Below are 11077 nucleotides of genomic sequence, written 5' to 3' on the forward strand. Positions count from 1 at the left end.
CCGTTGGATTCCATTTATTCGTTTGCAATTTAAAACGGTTTGCAGCAAGCAAGACGCTGAACCTCAGTAATTTGTACATTATTCCCTCCTTTCAGCGGTAAATACAGACACTCTAGTGGCGTGGAAGGCTCGTTGGCACACCATAGTATTTTTTCCATTAAGGAAATGGAGGCGCATCTCGGACGTGTGTGGCAAAACAACACCGACCTGTCCCGTCAAAAGTGGTGTCACTTATACGGTCAAGATAGACACGAATACGCACCGAAAAAAAGTGAGTAAGAGAAGATTTGCACAGTCGATATTTTCTTATATGCATGCAGCCACTTTTAACGAAAAATGTACAAAGTTACTAGTTCGAACAGTGGATTGATTCAAAGAGCACTGATGATAAGAGATATTTTCTCGTAGCCTGTTTCTTGAATGGAATTAAATAAACCATTTCGGCGAATGTAAATGACCATTTGTGGACGCCTGGCCCGAAAAGGCTATCGTTTGAAATTCAGGTGCTTTGGTCGTCCATCCATTATTCCTCCATCACGGGGTGATGTATAAGAGTTGGTAATAAAAACAAGAAGTATCCGGAATGCTCAAGGATTTTGCGGGGACAGAAATTGTGGTCAACTGAATGGCTGCTGAATCAGGTCGGATTTAGGAAACTCACCTTCCCGGCTGAAGCATGAGAGCTTTACTAAACTGTCAGTGGCAGCTTCCGTGGGCACGTGCCGAATACGTCAACAGAGGTGAGTTGCGTAGGTGGGAGGGATTTTATCAGTAGCATTTGTGTTCACGTCACATCGGGAAGGTTTGAATGAAGTTTGTTTAACAGTCAGGGCTACTGAAACTAGCTTTCCGTGAGGTTAGTTTGTTTTATTTGGTCGGCGTCCGTGTAACTAACGCATCCAATTTTTTCGGCAGTGACATCTGGATATTTCCATTTCCCGAGGACCATATTCCGAATTAGCTCTTCCTTTTTGTTTGCTGTTCGGGATTTTTCCGTTGCATGCATATGTCCGTAGATGGGACCTATTTCAGTGCATGGATTTACGAACTTGTTGTAGGGTTCCACGCTTCTTGGTTGTTTTGCATCACTTTCTACGCAAATTCATTTTAAGCCTTGCACAGCTGACGTTGTGATCTATTCGTTTTTTCTGGCTGCCAACACAGCGGACGACTTCACGAAACTATTCTGTTGTGGTTCGGGACGCAACGAGTAGTTTTGCACCTGAATTTCTAGATGCTAATCCCCGGTTTTCCACACTGAAAGTTGTTCATGTATACGAGTTTTAAGGTGTTGGTGGTTAATTAACTACCCGCTGATCACTTGGCCGTGCTTGGCAGTGCCGTGCAAGTCTTTTGTTCCGAAACGAGCATACATGGTCAGTGCGCGGTTGAGTTGTTGCTTCCTACGTTTCCATTTGCGTCCAATCGTCCCTTCGGTTGTGAAGCTTTTGTCCGTAGTGTGCTCGAAGTTTCATGGGACGTGGTGGTATTGTGGTGTTATGACAGTCTTACAGTCATTTGCTCGAAGTATGGATGTCCGGTCCGTTTACCTTCTCGGCGAACAGATCACCAGTCATCTGATCAAACACCATCAGGTAAACGGTTTTTGATGCGCACACGAATGCATACATGTATCCAACCGGGGTAGACCTCCCTCAAACAGGCCACCGATTTAGGCTGACCGGTTGGTTTGACAGGTTTGTGCCGAGTTAGCGCCGCTGCTATAATCTGGGGAGTACATCAGTACGAACTACTTGCGGGCAGCGCACGCCATTTCTGGTCATACGCTGTGTGCGGGCGCGGAGAAATTTCACCATTGCTGAGGAACCAATGCGATTCTGCAGCCCACCATTCATACAACACGTACATATATAATATATATATATATATGTATATGTATATATATACTATTTGTATATATATACTTTTGCATGGATGCTTACAGCAGATAATCACACATACATCCATGATCATTCACAATTTATCGTATGTGCTTTTCTTTAAATTTCAGTACCACGATGAAACCGAAATAGCTGTGTATGGTGGCGATAACACACCAATCGCATGTGTTTCGGTTAAAATTCTGGTGGCATAAACAATGCCCCGCTAATCCGTGATACTAACGCGAAATAATTCATTTCATCATCTCAGATTAAATTTTAATTATTCCGCATTTTCCCAAACGGAAGCTCTTTGTTTCACAACTTATTTGACATTCGCACTTGACGTTTGGCGCACATTGCTCCCTAAATCCTCTTATCCCGCTTCGTAATAATTCGGTATTTGGTAACCCAAATTTTGATGAAAAGGGCAGAAGACTGTTTTGAAATAGGCGCAGTGTTTTTCCTTGCTTTTGAGGTTTAACGCACGGATCTGAGTTTACCACACATCTGGTCATATTCGGCAATAGATGACAAATTGTTTTGCACGGAGGTGTGCGAGCACGGTTTTGGGTCCGCGAGAGAAACAATGCAATTGATAGTAAAACGAAGACAAATGATCGGCGCCGCTCACGCTCTCTTCAGGCATGGCCACCTGAAGAAGCGCTATATGATGTCACACAATATACCATGACTCAGTAAATCAAACATGCATTTTGAGTGTCTTCATTTCGTACGCAGTTACGTCAGTTACTAGCATACATGCTTTTGTAGTTATCACTGGAACACTCCAAAGTATCTCGACTAAACGACTGCAAATCGATTTGCCTAATGTCACGTCTGTGGCGCCGTCTGAACGGCACCTGTTTGGATACTCATTGTGTTCATTCTTTCCTTTAGTTTCGGAGAAACATCAGTACATTACAGATGGTCTAGAGATCGACCTCAATCACCATGAAGAGTTATGGGTCTCAGGTACATTGAGTTCGACGTTGTATTGTGAGCGGACGTTTGTTGGTGTTACTACTACCTTCGCCAATCGTTATGCCAGCAGGACGGCATGGGATGAAGAATCGTAAGACCACATTGGAAAACGTGCAGCCAAACGCTGGAACTTTGATGGCGGTCCGTCTGTACCATTACAGGCGTTATCCGTTTTTATCACGCGACAGTTGAAAATCACCGGTGGCTGACTATCTACTCAATGAAGAAGGCTGAACTTGAAATGAATGCACTGCGCGCATACCAAAGTTGATTGCATCGGGTTTCATTATATATATGTGTATATGCTTGCGGGTTAAGGAGATTGCTACCCTGGTTTCCGGCTACTCGAGAAGCTTCGTCCGCTGTACGATGCTACGAGAAATTCGGGAGAGTATCAACCTTTAACATCTTGCCTATTCGAATTCAGCTCCCTAAGGACTGACTTTCATGTTTTACGCGTCTGAGTTGCCGGTTTTGAGTTCGAACTGTGTGGAACCAACTTGAATTTTGAGTACCCTATTTCCAGGTTTCGGGATTTTCCGTACCGTCGTGGGCTTCTACGAAGCAATAGAGAGTTTACAAGTGCAACTGCAAGGGCATTTTTTCTCCCGATGTTCTTGAAAACGTGGTACCACCGGTGCAGAAAGCCGCACGATGTAGCCAATGCTGTATTCAAGATCACGCTGTTTACCCAGTTTGATACATTACAGAATGTAAGCATCGGTGTTGAAAATCGACAACACCTTGATTGCTCCCGTATTTGCTAGGCCAACCTGGCAGTGTCTCGGCACCCGCACGTCCCTCGGATAAGATGGTAGTTTGCCGTATGCGAACAATTGCATTTGTTCTGGCAATCTTGTTACATGGTCGATTTAGACTCCGTTACGTTCGCTGTTAGGGTGGAGTAATGTGTAGCCCCTTCTTATGTCGCGGAATACACCATGTTCACAGCTCCGACGACTGTCTCAGATGCACGACGTAAAAGATTCGGTAGTTCTGGTTACGCTTGTGGAGACTACATCACATTGTCCTTAAAAAACGAGGCTGTCCAGAGTGCTCCCCAAACGTCGTTGGTTACGCCTCATTATCTTCTTAGGGCGTCTGGTGCCGTGAATCTGTCTGGAGGTAGTGTGTGAAAACACCCGATAAGCAGCACGATGTGTACATGTCGTTCCGCAACTCCCATGTCTGACGCAATATTCGGCGCAACAAGTCAATCACGAGAAGTCCGATGGCGCGTGTTTATTTTTTGGAACCGCGCATGAGTAGCTTAGCGCCACCAGCTGCGAACTGTGTTATGAGTCAGGTGGCCGTCTACATAAATTGGATAAAGGGCTTAATTGACTATTACGAAATGCGGCTAACATTGGTCCTCAGGGCAATCGCTTGCTTGTCAGAAACGAGACTACGCAAACCAAATGAATAGAGCAAAAAACAGTGGGAAACCAGAGCTTATTTGAACTGAAAGCAAAGTAAAACCCCAGGAAACAATGCGGGAAGCAATGTCACATGTCGAATAGATGACAGACTCTACACAGGACCCCAAGTATAGAATACATCTAAAAACTGAAGATAATTCAATGAGATTCAAATCGCTGAGGTGGATGATCAGCTCAATGGGGGCGCTGCAGCTACCGGGGGAAATCACGCCAAAATGTTCTCGGCTGACTGATTTCAACCAAAGCGTTGCACGGAGTATAGTCTAAATTATCTATGGTGAAATTCCATAACAAACAAGATTTCGGTGGGAAGGATTATAAGCAAAACAATCACTGAAACAACTAAAAGTTTTGTTCATTTTTTCCAACTTACTTTGTGCAAAGTAATTTCACATTTTTGTTATTTCGGGTTCGCGCCCGTCCCGCCATTCTTGGCCTTTTGCCGTAAACGTGTTTTGACAATATTTTCGTACCTGTTGTCTAAATCAAAACGTGTTTACGCCGTCATGTAAATAAGATGCCCTGGGTTGGTGTGGAGTCAACAGCTCCTAAACCGGAACACAGAAGTATTCCTAACCCTACAGTTTGACGGGAAACACCATAAGCTGCAAATTATTGCAACTCTCCGGTATCTGTTTGATTCATCGTGGTCCACTCGGCGCTGTTCACTACCAAATTAACAACGGATACTGAAATGCCATATACTGATTGTGTTTAGTACGAAATACTGGCATTAACACAGCAATTGATGGCTTTGTCGTTTTTTGTCGAAGTAGCTAGGTTCGCTAAATGTCCCGTTGTCCACATGGATGTTGTTAAGCCATTTCACCCTCGTGTTGTCTAGAGCTGCATCGCCCGAGCGTGCATTCGATCATACTATGAGTCATTTTTAGTCAAACGCCATAATTTGCGAAGTAAAATTACTCAAGATTCAAGACCACAACGTGTTGCTATGTGGAGTTTGCGCTTGCTGCCCTATTTGAATAACCAAAACGACTTCCTTTGAATACCTCCGACCGGCACGGTTCTTGCTGGAACGCACTTGAAACACCGGGGATTCCCGGACCGTCAGTGCTTGCCTCATGCTGCAAAAAATAATAATTGGCATGTATGTCATTGGCCAGCGTCTTTGAGAAGCCTTTTTGAAGAGTTCCGCATATATATATACACGCCCACATAAATATTTGGACATTAAATAAAACCCTTGCAGAGGACCCCAACCTAACCGTGGCATGGATCCGAAGGCGAAATATAACGCAAACTCTTACCCTGATCTCAAACTTATCCCTTACATCAGCTCTGTCCACAATGCTAATCCAGACCTAACCATAAACCTAATGACGAAACACACCGTTATCTTGATCTCCAACATCAACTACTACACCCATATCGGCATTATATCTTTATAAAACTAGCAGTGCATTGAAAAAGGTCAATTTGCAAAATAAGAGGAAAGAAAATCAAGCGAATGCTCAAGCCAGTTAGTGAAAATTCTTCGATTGATTGATTTGCCGCCTATGTTTTCCGACTGTAAATGCCTGAGTCACTCAGGCGCATAAAATTCCCTACAAAATCACGCCGAACAAGAGTGTAGAAATTGAGCACTGCATTCACCCGCATGGTTCTGAGAACTTGAGGTATTATTCAGCACAGTGAATAGCTGGAAGCATCATCCAAGCTTCAGTAAAAAACGGTGAAGGGTGAGGAAGTTTTGCACATTCAGACGAAAAATGCATCTGGAGGTGGAATGTTTATATATTGGTACAACAGCCCAGTCCTGTTAGGGCCACTGTTCAGTACAACATTGCCGACAATCAGTTCGCATGTACATTAGAACGCTTGGCAGCTCATTTGTCTTCACACCGCTACCCAACTAAAAGCAAAGTGGGCATTCTCCGCTGCGATTCGGTGTGATGTTTCACGGCAGTTTGTGTAGTGTGTATTAGGCGTGATCAGACCACACTGCTTGTCCATGATTTCGGCAAGTGGTACGTTAGGGACTAGGGTCATTCTTGTTACCCCAATCGTCGTGATCAGTGGTCTTTGAACACTGTCAAGGTGTGTCTTCTACTAAGTTATCAATCAGTAGAAATGGTGAGAAGTTGATTTACAACGTCAAATTATACTGAACATGAGGAAGTTGGTATGCCTCGGCAAGACCTTGACACACGTTCATAAAAACCATCCATGATGCAATAAGTTGAGGTGAAGCTAAAGCACCTGTGCTTGCCAGAGACTTAGCGTCCTCGCAGAGTGTATTATTGAAAGGAAGAAGTCAATCGCTGGGGAGATGTTTATTAGAAAACACCGACTTAAAGGTTACTGACTACTTGAGAAGGAAAGCGAAACTCTCACATGCACCTAGTGTTTAAGGTCTGAATATCCGTCTTTTTCATGAACACGACTTCTTCAGCTTTCCTGGATATCCAATGACTATCAGACAAATGTTAACAAATGCTTCACAGCAATTCAAAAATTCCGCAATAAATCCCACCATCCATTAGATCTAGGTGAAGTAACGAGGAACCACATACTATTGGCATGCTTCGTCATTAGTTTCCACCATTATACGCCTTCCCCCTTTTAAGGTCGCTCGCATGCCACCGATTTTTATTTACTTCCGTTAGATATGCCCCGTCGACTGTCTTTCTTCAGCACTTTGGTTACATCATGCCAATTTCGAAGCTAAGTCTCATTTACACTTTTCGATCCCTGACCAACTTGAATTAAATAGACGTTTCTCCGGCGGTCGGGAACGACAAACTGACCTGAACTTCGACTAGGCCGCTTCTGCGACCCAAAGTGCACTCCTTCCAGGATTATGAGGGTCCTTCCACTTGGGGAATGGTCGTGCTTTTGGACTTGCCATTTGCACTCTGCTTCCTTTTTTAAGGGCGTACAAGTTTTTTTTGAATTTTCTTCCTTCCGTCCGCTAGCCCTCAGGGGAGAATCGTGTTGTCGTGCATTAGCATAAGCGGGGGCTTCCTTTTGGTTGGGTGTATTGAAGCGCGATGAGCTACTGAAAAATTTGGCAGGTTTACTTCCAGGTCGCTCATTTGGCCGCTAGCCACTCTTTGATTGTTTCGCTATTACGTTCGGCTAGACCGTTTGTTTGCGGCAGCTATGGTGCCTTTTTTAGCCCCATGATGCAGAAGTTTCTTCTAGCAGCTCCCAAAATATTCGTTCTCAAAGCAAGGCCCCTTATCGATCGGGATCATTTTTAGTATCCCATGGTTGGCCAAGACCTGATGACTAGGCACTTCGCTGATGGTCGTCGCCCGTTGATGCGGCACGGCTGCCGCCCCGACCCACCGCGGCAGGTGTTCTGTCATCAACGCGATATATCAATTTCCGCTGTTCATCATCGGAAGGGGGCCTATGAAGTCAACGGACCACAAATTGCCGATTTCTGAGACAAGAATAGGTTCCACGGAATGGGTTGCCTCTGTCGTGTACTCTTTCATTAGTTGGCACCGCTTACAGGACACCACATAATCCATCACCTTACTTCCCATCCCCAGTCAGTAGGTCATCTCTGAAGTAAATCGTGCGTCCTGGTGCACCCTGCGTTCGCAGCATTCGACTATGAGCTTCCCTATCAAGACGCGTGGTATCATCGGAGACACAACATCCGAATTGGTGGCGTTCCAGGTAATCATGCCAGCTTCATTCAGACTCAGCAGATCGCGGTGACCCTGGAATGTTTCCAGTCCCTTATCCACCTATCCGTCCTTAATACTCGTTCCATCCAACAATACTGAAACCTTCCGCAACACAGGATTCTGCCGTTGGAGTTGCACCAACCTTCTGGTATCCCGTACGCCGACGAGGTTGTCGGCCATAATCATGATCCTGGGGCCATCGTCTTGAGCCTCTGGTCTTTACAGCCAATCATCCCAGTGGTTCTCCTTCCCTGGCACGTTGTGGATCGTATAGTCGTACTCTTGCAACCCGAGTGCCCAGCGAGCGAGCTTTCAGCAAGGATCTTTGTCCAAGCATATTTGGCCTCCACTTATCCAGGCCCCAGACGACGATAAGCAATCTTTCTCAACGGTCGAGTAATTCTGTTCGGTGTTTGTCAGAACAGGAGTAGCACACTCGATATCTTCATTCATCTGCTTTAGTAATGCGCCGATACCGCAATCACTAGCGTTCTTTGCAACGGTAAACGTCTCTCCGACCCTGGACAGTTTAAATGCCTCTTGCTGATCCAAAATCCGCGGTTTAAACGCTCGAAAGCCTAATTTGCACAGGTGGTCACAATATGCCAGAAATCCATCTTCATTCATCCAAGCAAGGTTGTGAAAACGGTGATCTGATGCGATAATTCCTGTGCTCAGTCATTCGACTTTTTGGACATACCAGCGAATGGACCAGTTTGACTGATTTGGTTATGCAATTCTGACAAGGAGTAAATTTTCGACGCCTGAAAAGAGCACACTCCTGGTCTGGCGACGTTGCAGAGATTTTGACTTTCAGAGAGTTTTTAAAGAAAGTTTGATTTGACAATATTTCTTAGAACCGGTTGCTAAAAGCAGGAAATACGAAAGACGTGAGAGTTTTCCTGCACCTACCGAACCACTTGAAGGAACTTTCGATAGAGCACCTGGCGCATCCGTTTGCATGGGCTCTGGCTGTTATTTTTATTTCACTAATATGTCTGTATGTTTGGGCTCCAATTTGGTGGAAATTTTTGGTTGATTTGAGCTTAGCAGGAAGCTGCCTCATGAATTCGAAAGTGCTCTTCATATAACGACATCATTGGTGTACTAATCGACGCACTCGGGCGAGGCATCACTTGGGTGAATAATTCGGACTTTAACAATTTTTGAAGTTTTTATCCAAATGCTCATGTATTTGTACGTGAGTTGATGTAAAATGCAAAGCGATGGTCTCGTGGTTCGCAAACCTTCAGACAGACATCCTTAGCTTGAGATTTTAATTGACCGAACTAGTGCAGTGATGCTACGAATATAGGCAACCTATTTCCGTCCTCATCCTACTTGACGCCAGAAAGGCAATGCGGAATGTTTTCCCTGCCTTGCAATTAGATTTTTTTCTGATGCATTCCTAATAGATTATCATCTGTTCCGTGCGCCATTTGGTCTTATACTTTGGATTCGGTTGGTGCGATCACAATGGATTATTGCACGGCTGGCCCGGAGTTTGTTTTATTGGTCCACGGTGTTTGCTTGGTCATTTAGGTTTGACTGGACGCACCACTGCGTTTCAAAAATGCTATGCCGAACAGTATAATTATTCCTTCAGTATTTAGCTGCCCAGGTGCTTCTCCTGCCTTTATTTTCTGCAAGAAGACGTTTACAGTGGGTTTTCGGATGATCTCATTCGTTCTCCTTTTATACTGCAAGCTTATATAGTGGATAATGCGTGCCGGAACGAGGAACGATTTAGAAAATTCCATCTATATTTAACAAAAATGCACACAATGCATGTGTGAATAGAAGTTTTGCATAACTAGCAGTCTTACAAGCCTTTTACTTAAAATGAGTTAAATGTGGACCTGCAATCTTTTTTGTGATAAACATCTGTCCCAGCAACACCCTAAAATGCCCCACTCAAATTGTTCTTCGATATGAAGCGCATCCACACAAATCGCGTGTAATGAGTTTGCAGTGGACTTCTAGATCATCGCAAATTTTGGGCACTTCGATCACGTCCTGATGTAGGTGACATGCATAAGCTGATTCCGTAGCTTCAGGATAGCATTCAGTTCGCTGTGTACGACTCACCTGGTCCTTACGAAGGCCGCGGAGCCCCTTGTACGACTATTTTGAACATGAGGCACTAGAAAACAATCCTGTCTGCTTAAACCGTAATATGCTCCCGCGTTTGTTAAAAGGCACCAGCTAACGTGTTCTATGCAAGGCGTTTCCTATCAAGTAAGTTTGAGCATTGAGATGTAATAGTGCTGAAGTTGTAACTCAATTAAATTGATCAACAAAAAGTGACAATCACGAACAAATATCTGTTTTGCCAGAATGACGATGAAAACAATAATCAGGTGTATGTCTGGTGAACATAGGTACAATACGCGGTAATGTGTGTGGTCACTGTGTTGTCTTCAAGGATGTGGAAGGTTTATATAATAAGTGCAATCGTTACGATGCGTACAAGGCGGGAACTGATTTGTTGTCGCTCAATTTTGCTAGCGGGACATGGTTTGCCACGTGATTCTTGTGCTGCGGTGCAGGTGAGTTGTGCGATCTAGTGAACACGGGATACTAGACAAATTAAGTGATGTTGGTTGAGGGAACAAGGAAATGTGCGCTACAGCCCACTACATCGTATCGTTTTTTGCTGTCTCTGATTAGATAGATAGGTGAATAGTTAGGTGCATTCGGGATGCTTGTATTCAGCGAAATTATCGTGAGTGTATATTAAGTATGGAATTCATGGAGATTTGAGAATGAAGACAAACAAATATAAGTTTACAAATTACGCCAAGTGCAAAAGTGCACGGCATGCGTAGCCTTACCGATACCGTGTGTCTCAAAATACGTCTTATCCACCTACCCAGGAAATCGGTTTCATCCAGTATTTTATGGAATGTAGCTGGTGGCGTCGCTCCAGAACTACGTGTGAAGTACTTTAATCTTCCCTTTTATTCAAATATATCTTTAGATTTTCGGGCCAGTTGCCGTCAATTTTTTGGATGTGTCGCCGACGTCGGATTTCCGTCGCTATATCCGTACTGCGTTGCATGTGCTCCATGAAATGGAAGGCACATACTGTTTTGGCCTCACTATCGTTTTA

The 11077-nt window shown here is 44.3% G+C and overlaps 1 protein-coding gene across 1 annotated transcript in view; it reads left to right on the forward strand.

Moving 5' to 3' along the window:
• The window catches only part of T265_14799 (hypothetical protein), a gene marked incomplete at both ends in the record, with an annotated part of 26044 nt that overhangs the window by 11329 nt on the left and 3638 nt on the right, over nucleotides 1-11077 (forward strand). Inside the window, one exon of the mRNA XM_009175295.1 lies at nucleotides 2781-2855. Within this exon, the coding sequence (XP_009173559.1) occupies nucleotides 2781-2855 (75 nt within the window). The remainder of the gene's footprint in view (nucleotides 1-2780; nucleotides 2856-11077) is intronic.

The sequence above is a fragment of the Opisthorchis viverrini genome (genome assembly GCF_000715545.1).
Source record: "Opisthorchis viverrini unplaced genomic scaffold opera_v5_270, whole genome shotgun sequence".
In the NCBI taxonomy this organism is placed as follows: Eukaryota; Metazoa; Platyhelminthes; class Trematoda; order Opisthorchiida; family Opisthorchiidae; genus Opisthorchis; species Opisthorchis viverrini.